This window comes from Platichthys flesus, chromosome 17 (genome assembly GCF_949316205.1).
Source record: "Platichthys flesus chromosome 17, fPlaFle2.1, whole genome shotgun sequence".
Taxonomy (NCBI): domain Eukaryota; kingdom Metazoa; phylum Chordata; class Actinopteri; order Pleuronectiformes; family Pleuronectidae; genus Platichthys; species Platichthys flesus.
The window spans coordinates 14,266,727-14,288,005 of NC_084961.1; the positions used below are offsets into that span (position 1 = coordinate 14,266,727).

The following is a 21,279-nucleotide window of genomic DNA, read 5'->3' on the forward strand; positions in this document are numbered from 1 at the left end:
ATATGCCTCCAAACACTGACCGGTTACGATGCGAGCCCTCGAGTGTCACCCAAGACAGCAGCGACGGTCAGTGGAGGGACAGTGGGTCCACTTAAGTGCTTTCGTCCTTTTTCTGCGCATGTCGGTCACATGAGGGCCATGACCAGTTCACATTGGAATCTGATCCAGGCCACACTTTTTATAAATAAAATCCAGGGGAAAAAAAATCTGAATTGCAGTGTAAACAGAGACAAATTGTTTCACATTGTTCTTTTCCTGCAGTTGCCACTTATCAATAAGAGGGTGAAGAAGTGTCAGGGGTGATAGTTGCGTGTGGAACGACGTTAACGAGCAAATGCTGTTTCTCTGCTTTCACACATTTGCCGGAAAGGATATTAGAGCCAGAGCTTTGTTCCTGAAGTCCACCACCGTGTAGCTGCTGACCAGCGGGTCCACGAAACTGATCATGTGGTGTCGGCACTGGGAGAGCTCCTCAGCCGCCACCTTATTGGTGATGATGTCCAGGCCCTGGTACACCTGAGGGACGACAAAACGGAAACCAATCAACAAGGAGGCAAATGAGAGCAAATCAGAAGAATAAATGCTCCACAGGCAGGTAGAACAGTGGAATATACATGACAATAAATAAAAGGAGATAATAACAGTGAATGACGGCAAGCAAAGCCCCAAAGTCTATAATGATTTGCTCTGGTGAGTAACACAGAACTGGAAATGATTTGTCCGAGAAAGCATAAACTCTTTGTCAACGCTGTATAAAATTCTCCATAAAACCAACAGGTCAGGATATTGAAATCAATGTTAGTGGTAGGGTGTGCACAGGAGTGTGTGTCACTGTCAGAATCGGGCTTTTATAGAGGGAGGAGGGCCGAGGGCTGTCCGTCTTCCCCGACAGATGAGATGACTCTGAGCATTCCTGCCAATGATGATACACTCCTCCCCTGTTCATTTTACATCACCCAGTGGCGGGGCAGGCTCAATGTAGCAGCTGGGTGTCATTTTTTCATTCTCATGCACACACAACAATCTACAGTTAAAGTCCTCGGTTGGAAAACCACTGTCAGGCTTTTATTTTGAAGCAGCTGAAATTAGTTACCAGTTGTGAAAACCTTGTTCTTTAACGGCATTTAAAGGGATAGTTCACAGATTCTTTTCGGCTCTGTTTTGAATTTAGCAAGGGAAATAAACTGATAAATCAAAGACCAGGCCAGCGCAACAATATGTTGTTGATGGCATATTATAAACAACTCCAATCATTTATCACGTGAATACACCTCTGCAGCCCTGTCTCCTGCTGAGCATCTGTGTGTAGTCTACCGTCAACCATTCAAAAATATGTGTGTGGGGCTCAGAGAGTGGGTTGCCAGGAAAACATTATGAAAATCCCTCTGAGTCAGAAATTTCCCATACACTTTTAGAGGACTGAAACCTCTGATTGGATTGAGCCTTGATTTTTTTTGGTGGGAAAAAATCTTGGTGAAGCGCTCTATTGTTCAATAATTCAGAGTGGGAATAAAGAGCCTTTAATTGTAAGCGGTTGGGACTGAAACACACTCCCCAAATGAACACACAATAATTATCTTTACTAAGGATGGGGGAAAAAATCAATTCAGTTACGATTCTCGACGATTTTAACTCAAAGTTTATATTTTAGGTAAACTTTTATTCATTCTATTTAATTTACCTTTTATTTGTTGTTTAAAAGTAGCCAAAGTGGCATACATTTCTTAATCTGTCAGTTTGTGTGAAGTTGACTATACTGGACTATACAATAATAGTGCACATTTTTATTTATTTTCTCTATTGGCTGCCCGGCAGTCATTAAGTTAATGTTAATATTTAAAATAAAACGTCTTAACTCTAAGTGAATTTGAATGTTTTGTATTTGAAGGTATGATTCAACTGTTTTCCATGGTCCAGTTTTTAAAAACAAATCACAATAATCGCAATACATATCGTATCGCCACTTAAGTAACGTGGTTGTATCGTATCGGGAGATCCCTTCCGATTCCCATCCCTAATCTTTACAGCGTGAAAGGATAAGTGAATGAAGTCACTCTAGACTTCAGGTTGGGTGAAGTCTAGAGTTCACCCCTCCAATGACAGGAGGAGAGACTGACAGTGCTAGTAAAATCTTTATAGATTTTTGTTTTACAGTCCACTGACACACACTGCCACAGTGCACCACATCCACAGTACGCCACTGTTTGTGCACTTGGTCTATAGAGCGCTCCATTTTCCCCACTGGCAGTCACAGAGTCTTCCACAGAGACACGGAGAATCCAGAAAGTAGGATAAGCCAGTCTACAGCGTGCATGGAAAGTTATAAAAGTCAGAATGTGATGGGGTCTGGCACATTATACATCATATTCCATATTATACACTTATCCTATTGACTCCATATTTTCACTACCAGATTCTAAACAAGTAGTGAATTATTGTAAGGAAGATTGAGGCTGCGGTTATGCTTGATGGATTGTTATATGCGCGCAGGAGCTGTGACATCAACACAAAGCCTTTTCCACGATGACAAGGTACAACACTGCCACACAGAAGAAGAAACGCAAACAAATCAGGATTGTTTCCTGCAGGAGCCATCTGAGAATCTGTATGCTCCTTCAATGACATTAACGATGGAGTATAGAGATGGACCATGTTGTGCCAAACACATTGTGGTTCCAGCTGAAACGCAGTGGGGGTACCGGGGCATGGACACCCGACAGCTCTACTGCCAAGCCCAGAGTGCGCCCAGCCCGGCCACAGCACCACCAAGCCTGGGGCAGACACCCTAGGAGCCACACACACACAGCTCCACTTTGTCCGCTTACAGAGTTGATTTGGGGTCTAATCATACGTGTTTGGACCTTAAAAAATATGTTTTTACTGCTCATCTCTGTGTCCATCATTCGTGCTTCGCAGAGCCGACCAAATCGCCCCACAATCTCCTCCTACTCTAGTAGTTATGATCTAAAAGTCAACATTAACTGTTTCAGACAGAGCACAGGATCTTTATTAAATGTAAACCTGCATGGATAACTGTATGATATGGAAAACAACGTATCACAGATATGCCTTCAGAAAAATGATTTGGGGCCTCTGACACTAGTTTGCATTCATTTTCGATTGCAAGAAATACAAAAGCATTCCGAGATGCATAGCTATATAGACAGATGCCTGTTACATTGCCTGCTTTTGTGTGTGTTTGACATTGTGTGCTGAAAAATGTAGAGCTAAAAAACATAAATGAGTTCTATTATTTCCGCCTCTGGTTGCCACTTCACAAATTCAATGGGTTTTTTGATGTGTTTTTGGTTAGATGTCTTAAATAAGGTCTGTGGTTAACACAAGTTCAAGATATGTTCACGGTTTACTTCCTGCAGTAAAAGAAAATACATTAGTAGATACCCGGCTCCAAATTTCTTTAAAGCTTCAAAAAAAGATAGTTCCCAATAAGTGGCTAAAAGAGACGACCAAGAATGATGAGCACATTAAATGTTATCAAGCCAAAAATAACAAGATGACCTCGCTAGTTCACCTTTACACCCACATGGTGATACTTGCACCAAATTAAATTACAGGTTGGAAGCTGAGTAGTTGTTACTATGAAGTCATGAGGCAGTGACGTAGTTTGTTTATAAGCTAACATGAGCTTTCCATTTCTGGCGATGGTATTCAGGCTTCAAAAATCTAAGAATCATGAAAGCTGTGTTCATTATAGAAGATTACATTGCTGAAAGAAAGAAACAACTTGTTTTCTGTTTAGGAAGCATTTTGTGGTCTAGTCGAGACCACATCCTCTAGAACACGCCCCGGCTTTGTTATCAAGAATCTTCCAGTCATCGAAATCTTACACATCAAGGCAACACTGTTTAACTCTACATACATGCACTGGGTAATTAGTGTAACCATGCGCAGGTTATTGATTGCATCCTTAGTGACACTGTGTGTGTGTGGGCTGCGTGTACTTGGCCAAATGTTCTTTAGCACCACAGCACCCCGAAAGTGTGGAGCACGGCAGGGTGGAACAACCCAGCCTGGTGAATTATTCACTGCTTCTCTACACAACACCACTGTCAGCCGAGGGAGGGAGGGATGGAGAGATGGATGGATGGATGGATGGATGGAGAACAACAATGTTGGAGAGAATGAGAGGGAAGAAGAAATGAACAGACAGAAGAAAAGACATAAGAGCACTGTGTTCTTATGACGGAGAACAGGATGCTCCCTGGCAAATTTGCACACATTATCCACCACAACCCTCCTCTCTGCTCTCCCTCACGCTCAGACACACACACACACACTTGCAGATTGTACAGAGAGGATACAGAAATATAGTGAGAGAAAGCCAAATAGAGATGCTCAGAGACAGAGAGTGAAATCTGTGTCTGTGTCTGTGTGTGTGTGTGTGTGAGAGAGAGACGTATTTAAAGAGCGCAAGCCACTTAGTGAGTAAGGGTCATGTGTCTCTCATTCAGAGCCACACACCTCCCGAATTAACACGCTTGCTCCCCACACAGTGGGAGGACAAAGGCTCTCTTCATGACACACACTCACAACTTTTCAGAAGTTTACAAAACACGCTCACCACGTGGCCCATTCAGCAACTCTCTTGGAGCTTTCAGTCCCATCATATGACCTTCATCAAAAGATGGAACTGCAACAGTTTTCACAGAACTGTAGACTAATTCGAGTTCAAAGTTTTCCGAGCACTTCAAAAGGCTTTGAAAATCTAGATTTAATGACAACCTGGCAAGAAAGATGTGCTGTGATACAACTGAATGATACTAAATGGACCTCATGATGAGATTTTGTCAACTGCCGTGTCCAAAAACAACGACAAAGATTTAGAGCAATTTGGACTACAACTAATTCTTGTTTTTTATTCTACAGGTTTTACTATTGCATCCTTCACTATCTGTTTATTTTTTTTTTTTTTCATTTTCATCCATTGTACCCGGAGGTTTTGGGTGCGAACATCACGGCTGAGTGGAAACTTTCTGTGTAGAGTTTTCTGCCACAGTCCAAAAAGATGCAGATTGGGTTTTGGTTAATTTGAGACTATGAGGCCGCTTGTACTATACAAAGTTTGGACCAAGGTGCATGTCTTTATCAAATGACATTTAATCTGTTTAGTTTTGGTTTCACAGTGCAAGTTAAGGAGTGGACTGAAGAATTTGGTCTTGATGTCCTCACCAACGTGGGCAGCATCTACCTATAGCCTACTTGGCTGATTTAATTTTTTGTTGGGCATGTGTCTGACATTGCCGTATTGTCACTTGGCAAAATAAAAATGTGTCTTTCCATTTGAATTGAGAAAATGAATGAACCGGTCCCTTTCTTAATTTCGTTGCTACTATAATATCCTGATGGTATCACTACCAGCAAAGTGAGCACTCCTTGTCGTTCAAACATTATATTTTCTGTGGGGGAGACTACAGGCGATTCTGTGACCTTCTGCTTCTTCTTCTTCTCTGATGCCGTCTCAACTGCCTACAACTGGTCCCAAAATGTCCTAACTACCCAAAATGAACCGAACCCATGGTTCAGCTAGATCCAAACCAGCTCTTTAGGTAATATATCACTTTTTGTCCGAGGCTCTTCTCACACGTGTTATTTTGGTTCAGACTAAACTTAAAGGTCCAGTGGTCCGGACCAAACACGGTAGGGTTAAGCCCCCTTAAATGGTCCTACGATATACTAGGGACCTCTCCAGGGTGTACCTCTCCTAATGTCAGCTGGGAACAGCCCCTGATTCTCCTCGATCCTGCCTCTCTTTGTGCTCAAGCAGTCTCTTCTATCGTTCCTCCGCCTCCTGGCAATCCCTCTCACTGAGCCCATTCTTACCTGCCAGTGAGAACACGCAGCTAATCGTTATGTAACCACTCCCTCATGTACATTTAGGTGCTCTCCTGTGAGAGAGTTAACAGAAACATACTGTGAAGATCCAAATTTTGCCTTAACCGGGACAAGGCAAAACACTACAGGCATGCAAATCAGAAAGAAAATGTAAAAAGCCACTTGAGTGCAAGATGTGAGGAGAATAAACGCTTTGAGGGGAAGCTGCAAATGAGAGGGAAGATGAGAACTAAATTAAGCCTTACAGTATAGATGGTGGAAATGACCTACAAATTGCTTTGATGTTACAGCTCAGGGGAATCAGATAAAAAAAATCAACACAACTAATCATGTTTATACGTTTTAAAGAAGATGTCACAATAAAGGAGGAGGGCGGGCGAGTAACTGAGCGTTTTCTTGAGTACAATTCCGAAAGATGTGGGAATTTTATCCATCAGCCGGAATGGAGGGAGGATCTACATTATAATAAAGGCTTGTTTATGCTCACCTTATATAGAAACAGACAGATTCTGCTATCCATATTCTTTGTCCTACGATGATGTAATGACAAACCGGGCAGTTCCAACATAAATCGTGGGGGTGCAGTGTAGCCAATAGTTCAAGCGAGACGACCATAGGACACTAGGAAGAAAGTTCAGCAGGAGCACGACATTACATTACGTGTCGTTTAGCTGACTAGAGACTTTGTGAGTTTATACGAAAACTACAGGCGTTTACACGATGTTACTTCACCTGAAGGAAAAATTAATTAGTTTGGATTTGAGTGGTTTGGTCGCAGTTAATGCTGGTCATTTTTATATTCTATCTGAAGACCAAACAAGGAAAAGCACTGAGCACCTTTCTTCTAATGGACAACGAGCTATGCACAAGATTTGTCGGTGGACAGATATTTTTACAGCCAGCTCTAAACTAAAAAGGGATGACTTCTAAGTTTTCTCGGAAATGCATTGACTGCTACGGATACGCCTCGCCGCCTCACTCTTCTGGAGTTTTCGAGATGCTAAAACTGAGAAGTTCGGAAATAGATGCTGTCTCCGTTTTAGTTTGAAAACTCTCCAACGGCAGTGTAGTAGTGTTGGATGTAGCGTTGTGATGTAGTGTTGTGTCACTTTTCTACCATTTTCCAGCTTATCACAATCAGCTTATTGCAAACGTCATAATTCGCATTAATACACTTCAATGGAAGCCCAGCAAACGTGGGTTCAGCTGCCTACTCTTTCCTGATTTCAAATGGATGTGAATGGGTGAGAACTGAGGTGACGGAGTGGCTTGTGTGCAAAAAGAGAGGAATGTCTATGTGTGAGTGTGAGAGTGAGACAATGAGCTCAGTGTTCGAGCTCTACGGAGCCTGCAGCCAGCCGGCCGGCCTGGCCAACCTTACGCCCTGCACGAGACAGCTGTTTCTCTGCCACATAAATAAGGAGGTTTTGGGGGGGTTGGCAAAAAGAAAGAACGGGGGCAAGAGAGATAGGGGAGTGCGGGAAAAAAGAAAGAGACAGAGAGAACAAACACTCATTGAGACATATAATAAGATTCAGAGAAAGCCTAAAAAGGAGATGAAGCAGAGCTTGCAGTGTAGTATTACACTGATGTAGCAATGATGCTGATCCAGCAGTATCCGCGCCAATAATGTACCTAATTAATTGGCCAAACGAATCTGATCCAAGTAGACTTGGTGAGCCAATGAAACGCAAAGCTCTTGTCGATACCAGGCCACATCCTGTATGTTCTGGAGGAAGAAGATCCCTGGTATTTGATCAGTACTTAGGTATCAGACAATAATCGGAGTGTGAGAATCAGAATCGGACAAAGGTCTGATTGGCACATTGGCTTAGCGGCTGTGGCTCAGGAGGTAGAGCGGGTCATCCAACAACCACAATGTTGGTGGTTAAGTCCCTGGCTCATCCAATCTGCACTCCGATGTGTCCTTTGGCAAGATACCGAACCCCAAATTGCCTCTGACAGGGTGTGAATGGTGTGGCATGGACAAAAGCCCTGCATACAGAAGCGCTGTATGAATGTGTCTGCACTGTATAGCACCTTGCTCTAAATTAAATAAATGAACAATTCCTGACCATTTCCATTAATTAAAAGGAGCACATCGGGGCTCCCTCAAATTTGCCCTTGACTTGTGACATTTACATGAACAATTCACTGGTGTAAAAAGCCGACATGTTGAGAGCCGTGATCACAGACAATAGCCCGGTCAGTGGTTGTAGGTCAGCTCTGGTGCAGAGAGGAAGACGGAAACATTTCTGTCCTTAGTCTGACCCCTGGACACGTCAGGACAGACAAACTGTAAGCTGGCTCTACATTTATATCCTCCTCTCTGAATCCCTTCCTTCCTCCTCTCTGCCTCTTTTTTTTCACCTCCTCCATCCTTCCCACTCAAGGCAGCATCCTTCAACAATGTATCCCTCCATCCTCCTCTCTCCTCTCTCTGTGGGGAATGGCCCAGTAATGCCAGACTAATAAATCATTCATGGCACTGCACACAAACCCACCCACCCCCCCCTCCCCGCCTTCCTCTTCCTCGTCCACCATGCTGCCATCCTCCTCTCCCTCGCCACTTTACTGTAGCTCTGACCGCATCGCCACACCCGCGGACTGCACGCAAACACACACACATACATGCAACAAAAATAACAGTTCATCAGCTCTGTTTTTTGGCTTGCTCCTACAAAGGCTTACAATTACTTATAAAGATGCATCATAAATCGGATGTGGGAGGTGGCGGCATCGCTTCACTTACAATATAAACAGATACGTCAAAGCCCAGACAGGTCATAGCCACACCAGACAGATAGAGAGACAGAGGGAGGAGGAGAGAGAGAGAGAGAGAGAGAGAAAGAGAAGAAGAGATATGCACAGAAAGAGAGAGAGAGGAGGAGGAGGGATGACTGCGAGTGGATTAGAGGGATATAACACATAGCTGCACAGTTTTTGAGTGTGGGATGTGTTTAGTACGTAGATTGCAGTTGATGCAAGGGTCTGTGAGTGTGTGAGTTTGTGCGCGTGTGTCAGTGTGTGTGTGGGTGTATATGTGTGTGTGTGCCTGGCCAATAATAAACACAACCTTTCAGCCTCATAGCGATTAAAGCATGACCATCAAATTTTCTAATTAAAAAATTAGCCCTTTCCTCCTTGATTCTAATTTAATGGTGCTACATGTACCAGTGTGACTCATGAAAGCTTTCATACTGTTCGTACACGTTTCTCACATTCACCAGAAAATGAATACGCCTTACAAATTCTCAGCCTTTATTCTAACTTGCAGTGCTCAGGCTCGCTTTACGACAGCTTCTTTTTTCATACACGCTTGAATCAGAGGTCACCGGCCCCCGATACTTCCAATAGTTCCACAAACTAATGCAGCCTAATGGTCTATGAATGTGCATGACCTGTTAAATTGCCCTTGAGGGCCTCTGACGGCCCCTTTAGTAAATGACTCCAAAGACCTGCCAACACACACACAGGCCCAGCCCCTTTACACCCTCTACTAAAACTATTTATTTTGTCAAAAGTTAGCACATTACAGATCTGCTCAGACACAACAACCATAACAGACACAACCTTTGCTTAAAGAGAGAACAATTTGGGGAGATTCAAATCTTGAAGTATTGAATAAAATGCACTGGTTGTTTTGTGTGATTTAGCCAATTAACTTAGAATTGAATAGACTTTGCATTACTAATGAAAAGTCTTGTAATGATCCATTTAGATTAACTTCCAAGTTTCCAGGCAGCACTTATTTGAATACAGTGAACCTGTGAGTTAAAAAATATCTAAGATATACCCTCCACAGTTGCATCATTATGAAATGCAGAATTTAACTCAGCAAATCAGCTGTTAGCAAAGACAACAGGCTCAGCATCGCTTGTAATTGATTATTCATGTTACGAATCAGTGAAGGAAACGTTGTAACCGAAAAGACCCAATCAGCAAGTGGTTGGGAGTGTGTACGTTATCCTTTCCAAACTTCCATCTCCACTTTGTCCATGAAGTGCCCCAGAATCTATATTGAACCAAACAGTATTAAAGATGAAAAACGGACTTAATTGTACTTCACCATAAAGTAGCCTCTGTATATCATCCTCAGCTAAAGCAGAAGGAATCACCTGAATGACCTTTCTGAGCCTTCCTGTTTGCAAACAAAGCTGCACATGTGGAGATAAAAAAAAGAAGTGACTGACAAGACGTGTAATGAACATGGACAGCGTGCCAATGTTGATCAAATGAAGAGTGAGACAGGAGACTGAACATTTCCCCTCAGTGATGTTCAGCCCGACATACACAAGGCAGCGTATATGAACAGTGAAAACGGCTTTGAGCAGACTCATCTAATGTTTCAGGCTCAGCATGAATCACCACTGAAGTGCACTCACTCTATCCTTACTGGCACAGCCTGTGTCAACTGCCTCTCAATACCAATAATGCATCGCAAAGCTCTGTCGGGGAGCAGCGGCTTAATAAATCACCCTCTCCTGAGGTCACGCTTTAACAAATGATGTCAGCTCATCAAATGCTCAGATTTAAACAATCATTGCAACAGTCACCTTTGACCTTAATATGGTACCAAAAAACAGGTCTCAAGTTGTTACTCTGTAACGTTCTAATATTGAATTTATAAATGATATACACCCTTCTATCACTTGGCTTAAAGCCGGAGAAGTTACATATAGTCACTTTTTCGGGGCATAAAATAATCGTACATTAATCACAATAAAGCTAAAAGTTTGAAATAATTATGACATTTTGTTTTAAGTCATATCGCACAGCCCTTAAGCCAAAGAATCTATTGCAAATAGATTTTGAAAACACTGTGCAAGAAAAAGAACATGAGGAAATGAAATGTGAAAGGGCATCGAGTGCAGTTAAATTTAGTAAAGGATGTGATGTACTGTACTACTAACCCAGTTCTAGATTCTTCTCATTTGGTGCAAAGGAACCCCGGATTCTCTGTGAAAGACTTTAAATTAATGATTAATTTTAGACTTGTGGATGTCAAGCGAGATCATTGTGGGTGACAAATTAAAAAAAAATCGTACAAAGATGCTCACATTTTCCCATAAAAGAGCCGTGACAGTTGAGCTAGAAGCCTCGGAAGGACCCCCTGCTGGTCCTCAGACCCCACTTTGGGAACCACGGGGTTTACATTACTTTGACAGAGCCTCATTCAATGACAGTACAGCACAGCACTTGTGTGTGTGCCATAGATAGCATGTTCTTTTAATGAGTGAATAATATCCCCTTGCATGTCCAATGAACTGTGGGCCAGGGGCATGGGCAAGGGGCAGGAGGAGAGAGGGGGATCGAAGATAACACAATAGGAGTGTTTGGGAGTGTGGGAACCAATTCTCCGCGGGACAATGGACACTTCCCAGTGGCCACAGCGTGCCCATTCACCATCAGCTGCTGGGCTGGCGTAGCGCGGCGCTGAATATGCACCAGCTCAGCACAATGCTGCTTTCTCCCAAACAAGACCAGACTGTTTCCTATCCCAAAGACAACACAGGCCAGCTCTAGCCTAATACACAGCCTTGTTCTCACAGAAGCAGTCTCTTTCTCACTCACTCTGTCTCTACACGTCTCTCCCAGCGTCACACACACCAACAAGAGGGCAGCAACAGGTCTGCAGAGACAGGCTGGGGCTGCTGTGCTGCAACTAGGCCAATGTTCCCCTCCACCAGAGCTGCTGCTTCTGCTGCTTCTGCTGCTGCTGCTGGTGGTTGAGATATTCTGGGCTGACATGTTATTAGCGTAACCCAGTTTACCCAGTACCAGGTGACTGTTGGAGGAATCGCTCCTCTGCGGGGACACACACTCCAAAGGACAATCCACACCGAGGGGCAGGAGGGTGGTGCTGAGGCAGGAGAAATAAACCTGATTTGGATCGAATGAAGGGTGCTGAGTGTGTGTTTGTCTCCGAGTGTGTGTGAACGTACGTGAGATTATGGTGCTCTATGGTGACCCAGACTCAAACCAGTATCCAACCTTTTCTTTTATGTGCGCGCCCCGGGGTTGCTTTGGTTACAGAGCCTGAGAACCACAAGGGTGCAAAGCATGGCTGAGGGAGAGAAGAGTCGCAAGCGTAACAGTTTTGAATTGTTCTGGTGCGCTCACACACACACACACACACGCGCGCACACACACACAAATGGCTATCTGAATACAGCAGACTCACAGCACTGGGCTCTAACTGTCAAGTTGAGGCCCATTTTATACATGTGTATTTAGAATTTTTCTGTATCTATATTTTTCTTTATAGATTTCTGAAATAACAATAATGACCATTCAAATCTCCCTGTGCAACATCTGCAGGTCATGCTACACACTTTCATCAAAGTATCCCTACACAACTCCCACCTGATGCCATTATGCAGAGTGCAATTTCATATTTAATCATGTATTGCAAATTAGTCGTCTATAACCATAAATGTTTGAGTGTTTTCTTATTTTATCACCCATGCTGTATATTCTATCACAAATGCTGAGTGTTCTGCATACAATGTTACATTTTTATTTCTTTGAGTTGGATCAACTGTTTTCCACAATTTCTTCATCTAAGTTTAACAATTAAATTGGGTTTTCATATAAGAAAAGTCACACCTTAAAGGTCCAGTGTGTAGAATTTAGTGACATCTAGTGGTGAGGTTGCGTGTTGCAGATGAACACCCCTCACCTCAACCTCCCTTTCCAAACATGAAAGAGAACCTGTGGTAACCTTCAGTTGTCAAAAAGACTCAAAAAAGGCATTTAGTTTGTCCTGTTCAGACTACTGTAAAAACATGGCGGCCTCCATAGAGGACCCACTCCCGATGTAAATATACAGTATTTAAATATAAAGAGCCCATTCCAGGGTTAGGAAAACCACAATTCAATCAAGTTAGATGAAACACACTAGTGAAAACATCATAAGGATTATTTTATATAAAATGTCTGCCAATAACTTGAAGCTGAGCCATATCTTATGAGATGAGAGAATCGGGGAAGCAGGTACATTTACAAAGACACATGCGAGGGATTATCATTGGAGGACTCATTGATAGATGATCTGTCTTGTTTAATGTGCACAGACTTCGTTACCTCTAGGGGGGTGTGTGTGTGTGTGTGTGTGTGTGTGTGTTCTAATATAAGTCACTGTACTGCTACTTGGTGTGCCGGCACTGCGTTTGAGCTGATCTCTGCAGAAAGTCTGTTGCGTGTAGTTATTAGATCATTTAGTCATGTGTTGCAACTCAGTTGTCATGGCCCTGCAGCCTCCTGCAGGCAGGCTGGACTTGTGCCCGTGAGATCAACGGTGGAAGGTGCTGGACACGGCCGGTTGCAGTCTGCTGTTAGCAGTCTCACTCTTCAACATTCCCTCGGTTGTGTTTGTGACGCAGTGATATTTAGCCTCCTGAAATCTACATTACTGCGACGACAAATCGCACGTTTAACTCGCTTTATCTCTCTGTTATCCAGAGCACAGTGGCTGCCATGTCCAGGTCTCCCTGCGCCTTGTCCTCGTGTCCCCGCGGCTCCTACCTGCATGGAGTCGGCGCTGATTATTTCCCCCTGAAGCCGCTTTCCGATCTCGATCGCCAGCTTGGACTTCCCGGTGCCGGTGGCTCCCAGAATCACCACCAGCGCCGGGGCCATCGCTCTCCGCACGGCGCTCTGCATGCTGCGAGTGGACGCCGCCATGATGCCTCTGCTTTCTGACGTCACTGCGCATGCGCACGCCGAGCAGAATCAAGAGGTGGGCTCTGTTACCAGGCAACAGGCAGCCGTTACTGTGGCAACTTGTGGAGGAGGCAGGGGGGGCGGGTCTTTCGTTTTCGGATTAATAGATGTCATTATTATGTAACGTTTTTACCTTTATGGTGCAAATAAGTTCTGATTGGCTCCTACTGCTTCACCTTTAATTTAACTGGATGAAAACCAGTGTAGTTTATTTTCTTGAGAAAAGGAGAATCAGCCAATAAGAAGTCAGAACACATCACCCTCCCTCTTGCTGCATTTGTGACCACATCAGATGGTTGATAACATTCATGTGTGTGAACAGGAAAGACTGCAGAGTGAGGAGCTGGTATCGTCTCTATGGAAACTGCCTGAGCTCTGCAGCTGCCAGCGCAGATGCTTGTTGCCATGGCGAGGATGCCAGGATGTGTTACATTGGAGGCTGCTCAGAGCAAATGGCGAAGGGGGGGGGGGGGGGGGTGGACACTCACTCATACAGGTGGTTTTGCATGGGAAGCAAAGAGAACAAAACAACAAGACTGTGACTCTGACCGTGAAGCAACATGCTGGGATTTGAATGCTCTAGATGAGTTTGGTAAGATTAACCCGTGGATGGTTAACGCCTCGTTTGATTCAGCGAGATAAGGATTATTAATCTTGTGCTCGTGTGTGCGTGTGAGAGGGACAAACAGGGACGACAAAACAAGTTAAATTATGATGTTAAACCATGAAATTTATTAATTTTCTGACTTACTCTTCATATATAGAGGCTTAGGAGGTACAGAAAAAAACAAAGTGCTGAGACAAGGCTCCAAAAATCACCATCCTTGATAACCCAAAGTATAGCAATCAATGTCCACTGCTACCAAACAAATAAGATAAAAAAAATACAGGGCAAACCACTCCTGAAGGGTGCACCCTATTGGAGAAAAAAAATCTATGAATCAGGGGCTACTGGTGGTTTGTGCTGAATTAAGTAGCGTAGTTTTTAGAGGAAGAGGAAAAAGGGAAATATTAAAGATGATATCCTGAACCAAGTACATGAATCCTCTGATCAAATCTTTGAATTCTCATCTCTAAGGAGGTTTTCTGAGGTTATGTTATATACAAACACACATTTCCGGGTGTTTTTTCTCCTCAAGCACAGTCTATGGGCCTTTCGCGAGAGCTACAGATGACAGGGTTTCCTGAGTACTGATAAGAGGGGAGTATGACGCTACACGCTGTGATAGTCATTTAGAGTACTAGATCCAGGACTACAGTGGTCCGTCGCATGGCTTGTGGGACAATAGGGAGCACCGGGCTTTCAGAAAAGAGCAGAGAAAGCAGTAACTTTAAGGTCACTAAAGGCTACACAGAGACAGAAGTTTAATCAGGTGATCCTCTTAAGCAGCCCACCACCTCTCGCCACACCAGATTTAAGAGAGCAATATGGCTCCAGTGAGTCCGGGAGCTTTTAGGTGCTCTCCATCCAGACAGAGCGGCAGAGAAAGAAGACCTTATCCGCCCAATTTTCAGCACATAATCCACCAGCAGAGCCCCAGCTACATAACAAAATAATTAGCTCACACTGAAACACAACTCGGTAGGAAAATATAGTATAAAACTTTTTGTCAACTCTCGACTTATACAAATAAAGAAACCCGGAGCGAAAGAAAAAGTAATGAAACAAGTATGCATTTTTAAAAACAAAACTGTGTGACAAAGTGGCTAGTGTGATCAATGTTCAGTGAGTGTTTTTATTTTGACTCTTTTTTTTTTTCTCAATCATTTTTTTTTTTTTTTTAAACAAAAATAGAAGCTTTGAGTTATCTTTGAAAAGCCAGCAAGCCTGGCCCCGGTGTCAGTTACACAAGGCCGAACGAAAACTAGGATGAATAGTAGACAGCTCTGGTTTTGGTTTGGAAGGGACTGTACAGTAAGGGTACTATATACATAACATCCAACAGTTTAGTCTGCGTACATTGAAAGGCTTCTAAAGGCATTACATCAAATGCAGGTAACAAAAAAAAAAAGGAAATATACAGTTGGAACTCAGTTGGATTCCTCTCCAAGCAGAAGTTGGCATCTCAGACGTACAGATTCAATTGAAAATGCTCTTTACGAGTTTCTTTTGGTTAATTTACTGAAGTAGACATTCCCCCTTTGGCTGGTCTCCATCACACAACAATAAGGGTGTGAAATCAACATTTTCACACATTTTTTTTTCACATTGTTGCTTGAAAAAAATATGATGAGTCTCAAAACAATGCCTGCATGGCAACATGTTGTTTTCATTTTCTCCTAATACTGCTACAGAACAGGCAGTTACTGTGGGCAAAAGTGCTGCTGATGAAACAGGGAAAAGAAAAAATCCACAAGTGGAGTCAGTGGAAACCTGCAGGCACAGATGTCAGGACTTAACCTGAGCTATTTCAGGAGGTGCTGAGCATACCGCGTCCATCCAGTTGCAATGTTACTGTTGCATGGCTCCGTACAGTCCAACTACAGCCCCCTACATCTCCATTATCAGCAGGAATAAAGATAGACAGTAGCTGCTGAGGCCGGGGGGGGGGAGGGGGGGGGGGGGGGCGACGACTGAGTAACAAAGAAGGAACAGCAGGGAAGAGGTCAGACGCTACTGAGAATGAGGGGAAATTTATGGTTAATGGAAAATATTACAAAGCAGAAGTTTGACGGGGAAATCAAATCTAGGGGGCTCTTCAGAATGGGTGAAAGAGGAGACGTCAGACCAGACCATGCAGCAGTTAAACGGCACAGATGTAGTAGTTTATCAACTAGAAGCTGTCACAGCAGACCTTTCAGTAGCAAGCAACAGAACGCTTTTATTAAGGGGAAACATACCAGTTTGACAAATCTATACTGAAATTATTAATCTGCCCAAAAGATTCCTCATTAGTTCAATCCCTAGCTTGCTGTTCAGACCGACTTGGGGCCTTGTCAATCACTCAGTAGCTAATGTGCAAACCACAAAAATAGAAAACAGAAGAAAAAACATAACAAAAAACAAACATCCACCCGCACTATTCCAAAAGTGACAAACTCAAAGTGAACATTAGTGTCTTTTCTCCTTCATGTAGTCCCATTGAGTTCTGTGAGTGTAGGTGTGTGGTGACAGCCCGGCACTCAGGAGCGTTTGAGCTTTGCCAGCCTGTGCAGCAGCTGCAGCTGCCTGGCTTTCAGCTGCTTCCTCTCCTGAGTCTTCTGCCTCTCGCTGGTGTGCAGCTGCTGCAGATACTCCGTGGCTCGCGTCAGGATCGCCACCTTGGGCGTCTTGGGGCAGTCCGCCAAGCCCGGGATCTCGTCCCGCAGTGACAGGAAACGCGAGCGCAGGTCGTTCCGCCGCTTGCGCTCGAGGAAGTTGTGCGCCTTGCGCTTGTCTGTGTCCTCACAGTCTGAGGACTGGGGGCTGGAGGGGTGGGAGAAGAAATGGGGCTTCGATGGGGAGCATTGGATATGGGGAGACGAGGAGGATGAGGAGGAGGAAGGAGGGGATGAAGGCGACATGGAGGAGGTAGGAGAGCAGGCGCTGAGGTTTGGCGACTCGGACCTCACCCCGGCCGCGGTTCCATGACACTTTCTGCCGTCCAAGTTCAGAGGGGTGTGGCCAGGCCGGGGCTGGTGGTAGTGAGAGTTCTGGTGGGGCTGGGTTGCCTGTGTGGAAGCCTCCTGCCGTACCCTCTTGCGAGGAGGTTCAGGTGGCGTGGGGAGAGTGTCCGGGGATGGCGCAGCGTAGTTGTGCTGCTGTTGGTGGATGGAGATGTGGAAACGCTTCATGCCGGGGTCAAGAGGGTCAGCCCGCACCGTTATGGTCACGGGTTTACGTGTATTGACTAGCCGACGAGGTTTTTGCTGCTGCTGCTGCTGCTTGTGCTCCACTGTCACCACGTCAATCTCCTCTTCATCCTCATCCTTGTCGTCTTCATCATCTGAAAGAGCAAAAGAAAACTATTAAGGAAAAGTTTTAATAGAGGAAAAGAAAACGTGATTTAGACTTTAGGCCTTCAAAAAAGGGTGTCCTGCCTCTGGACACTCTCCCTGGGCCTCTGACTCTTCAGCACTATTAAAGGCTTCAGAAAAAATGAAACGCACACTACCTCATGAAACCTGCATGATCTCACACTCACCAAAATACACACTCTCACTAATGCTGTGAAATCCTCACTACAGTGGAAAGTCTCTCTATTCATTCATGTGGGGGACGAAAGGCAAGAGACGGCGCGGGTTAAATACCACCAAGGTGAAAATCAGCAATTCTTCAACTTGTTGAAACAAGCTGACTAATATTCACACATTTAAAAAGCCATTTGCTGCTGTATTAAGTGGAGGTGGGCGTGTTAAACGTAAGGAAAGGTCTTATCGACTCGATTCCCGCCAGCTGACTAGACTCTTGGGAGAATTCCAATGCTCTTGTGAAGTCACTTTTAAAAGTAATTGCACCTCTATGGACTCAACTGCTCAGCAAGTGGATTCTCTGCATGAATCGCACAATTAAGAGGGGACTGATAAAGGGGGTGTGGAGGGAGGGGCGCCCGTCTATTATTTTCATCAGCGTTGTGACAAAAGATAACGGCTCACATTACCGCGCATACGGACCGAGTTGCCCAACAGAGGCTCTTTACTGGAGATTAGGCACAGGTTGATTTCATACGACTTGCTCATTCTCCTCTTCTTCTAAGCCGACACTATATGCCCTGTTAAATACTGCCTCACGTCAAAGAGTTCTGCAGGCCCAGCCGACCTCCTAAACGGCTAATCCCGCTCTATTCACAGCGCCCGGCTGGCTGGGACCAAATCCACCCACTGACACAATTGGCGCAGCAGCCTGTTGAGTGGAGGAATGCAGCCACAAGTTCCCTTTGTGACATTCCGAGCATCATTATGCATGGTCCAAGCCCAACATCACATGGCAGCCCGCATACCGAACCCAGTCATTTGGGTTCACAGGGGGGGGGGGGGGGGGGGGTGTAGGCCGGGAGACAGGGGAAATTTAGAGTTAAGAGCGAGGGATGCCTTCCTTTTCCACTCCTTGTTTCTTAAAAAAAAAAAGTTCCCAATAATGAGTAACTGTCATTATTGTAATCCTGACACTTAAGAGGCTGGGAGTGTGGTTAGGATATTGTTATCATAAGTCAAACTGGAGGAACAGGCAGCGGTAGCAGCTGGTCTGCTGGAGCCCTGCCAGCTAGCAGATGTTTCAATGGGCGTGTCACTCTCTGGGCTGGAAGCATGTGTTGAATGCACCAAGGTAACGCAATGCAGTCATGTGCCACGCCAGCCCTCAGTGCTTGAGAGAGGCCAACCACAGCTAGATGCTGTCTGCAGGAGAGAAGGAATGTCTCCCACATACCATGAGGAACCCGGTGCGCGAAGAATGCATAGTGTAACATATCACAGGGACACGCGGGTGGATATAAGGAGGGAACGGTAGCTCACTTCATCAAACTAGAAAACTGGACACTGAAGCTGGATATTTGATCTGTTACTGACCTGATGAGTCGGTGTGAGACTCGGAACCTGAGGACACTTGTTTCTTGCATCCCCCGGTTAACGGGAAGGTGAGCACCGCAGCGGGGTCCACACAGTCCGCCGCCAAGCCGCTGAGGGCTGGCGTGTCGACGGGGCCACACTGCGCCCTCCCCGGGGACGGGGCTGCAGACGCGGCTGTGACTTTCGCGGTGGCCGCCACTGCCGCCGCCGTCCCGGGACAGGAGGCGCAGCGCTCCGCCACAACTCTCTCCAGCTGCTGGCCGGCCGAGAAGCCGCTCCACATGCAGTCCTGGATGATGATGGAGCTCAGGTTCCCGAAGGAGTCGTTGGTCGCGGTCAGCTTGAAGGGCAGCTCCTGCTGCTGCTGCTGCTGCTGCTCGTCCTCTTGCCCCAGGACCTGCGAGACCCACTCCAGCTTGTCCCCGAGTGACGGGCACAGCAGCCCGACCCGTCCCGACCCTTCGACCGCCCGCACCGGGGACATGGGCGGGGTCGGCACCAGCTCAAATTTCTTCCATATGTCCTCGCTGGGCGCCGTAGACTTGAAGAAATCCTCTTTCGGGTCGTGGTCGTCGTAGAAATAGTGCTGGTAGTGGTCGAGGTGGTCCATGTCCCAGCTTTCATAACGAGGCGCGGCGGAGCTAATGCCCGGCATGGGGTCTGCAGGCTGGCGGCTGGAGGGGGGCGTGGTGGGGGTGAATCACTCCCAGTTCCCTCGGTCTGCGGAGGATACAGAGCCAACATGAGAGCCGAGCAATCACAATCACAGCCCGCACCGGAGAGGCACACACAAACCGCTCCGTGCGTAAACACAACGCAGTTAAAGTTAAACTACTTTGTGTTGCGGCGGAGAAGTTTCGCAACAGCGCTTCATTACATAACAGTGTTTTAGTAGCCTGCTCCACTGTGACAGAGAGGGGGGGTGTAAGTGACTGCTCAGCACAAAGCACAGGGTGATTAAATTAGTCGGAAACAGATTAATTGGATGGACAGGTATCCCCCCCTCCTGTCTTGTCCTGTGCCAAAGAACCTGCTCGCTGGGGAAAGAGGAGTATATGTAAAGTAGCTTCTGTGGCTCCTCCTCGGTCCAACTCCGTATCAAGCTCAAAGAAATCAGCTGCGACGGACCAGGAGGAGGAGGAGAGAGGAGAAAAGCGCAGGTCGTTTAATTAACGGAAAGCTGCGCAAAAACTAGATAACTCCAAGCGCCAAATCCATCTCCCGAACAGTCAAAAACTCTTCTCCTGAGCTTGTGCAGTTACAACCTCGCCTTGGGGAACTTTCTGTGGAATGAGAGAGAATTTTTAGAAAAGAAATAGTTTTACCTGGTGCTGAAAGTGAGAAACCTGCCTGCGCCGTCATAGATCCTCAATTTTACGCGTCTACAATTACGCAGCGCGCACAATGATTCCTGAAAAACGCGAGGTTATTTTCCTCCACCTTCCCCTGCTGTGGTGGAACTGAGGTTAATGAATCCGTTCAGGCGCAAAGGGGCTGCACACACACACAAACCGACACACACGTACGTATATACGTGCGCACACACACAGACAGACACGGCTCCGCCTGTGGTCACTTTTCTTTGCAGACTGCTGCACTATATGATCCGGGAGAAGGAGAGTTGGCTGCTATGCATAAAGGGCGGGTCGTAGTAGTGGGGCCACGCCCACTGTTTAAAGCCGCAGCTCACACACAAAAAAGAGAGATGAGGGAGACGCAGATGGAGAGTTATGAGAGAGGGTGGGGGGGGCGTTATGTGACACTGATTTCATAAAATCACCATGATCTGCTTTTGCAATAATTATGCCGACATGATAGCAAAGCGCGTCTGTGTGTGTGTGTGTGTGTGTGTGTGTGTGTGTGTGTGTTTGTGTGTGGGTGGGTGAAGAGGGGGCTTCAGCCACACTTGTGTAATAGTAGGAGCACCTGTGTGTGTAATTATCATGCAGCATGAGGAGGGATGTAAGGAGGAGGGCATCTTCCACAACAGGGGAGATGAGCATTATTGATGTGTGTGTGTGTGTGTGTGTGTGTGTGTGTGTGTGTATGTGTGTGAGAGAGAGAGAGAAAGAGAGAGAGTGTGTTTTTTTCTTCAGGACAGCAGTACCCCCTCATGGGGACCTAAACCAAATGAGCCAAGATATCATTTCTGGGATCCTGGTTAAGGTTAGGGGTAAGATGTGAAAAGTGATTAGGTTAAGGTTAGGTATGAAT

The 21,279-nt window shown here is 45.5% G+C and overlaps 2 protein-coding genes across 3 annotated transcripts in view; both read right to left on the minus strand.

Annotated features, from left to right (window-relative positions):
• trit1 (tRNA isopentenyltransferase 1) overlaps window positions 1-13,544 on the minus strand; it is a 34,899-nt gene extending 21,355 nt beyond the window's left edge. For both annotated transcript variants that reach the window (XM_062410617.1, XM_062410616.1), the window contains exons 1-2: window positions 13,381-13,544; window positions 374-516 (exon numbers count right to left, since the gene is read on the minus strand). In XM_062410617.1, coding sequence (XP_062266601.1) covers window positions 374-516; window positions 13,381-13,539 — 302 coding nt within the window. In that variant the 5' untranslated portion in view covers window positions 13,540-13,544. The remainder of the gene's footprint in view (window positions 1-373; window positions 517-13,380) is intronic.
• Window positions 13,545-14,310: 766 nt separating this feature from the next.
• myclb (MYCL proto-oncogene, bHLH transcription factor b) lies at window positions 14,311-20,650 on the minus strand. The gene is made up of 3 exons (XM_062410559.1): window positions 20,391-20,650; window positions 19,066-19,785; window positions 14,311-17,504 (listed from the first exon to the last, which is right to left on the minus strand). The coding sequence occupies exons 2-3, from the start codon at window positions 19,718-19,720 to the stop codon at window positions 16,702-16,704; spliced, it is 1,458 nt and encodes a 485-aa protein (XP_062266543.1). The 5' UTR covers window positions 19,721-19,785; window positions 20,391-20,650; the 3' UTR covers window positions 14,311-16,701.
• Between the last annotated feature and the right edge of the window lie 629 nt (window positions 20,651-21,279).

Bases quoted from the DNA above. Each gene is read 5' to 3' on its own strand.
- myclb (XM_062410559.1), bottom strand. From the start codon at position 19,720: ATGCCGGGCATTAGCTCCGCCGCGCCTCGTTATGAAAGCTGGGACATG. The intron at 17,505-19,065 runs GTCAGTAACAGA...TTGCTCTTTCAG, and splicing joins GTCTCACACCGACTCATCAG to ATGATGAAGACGACAAGGAT.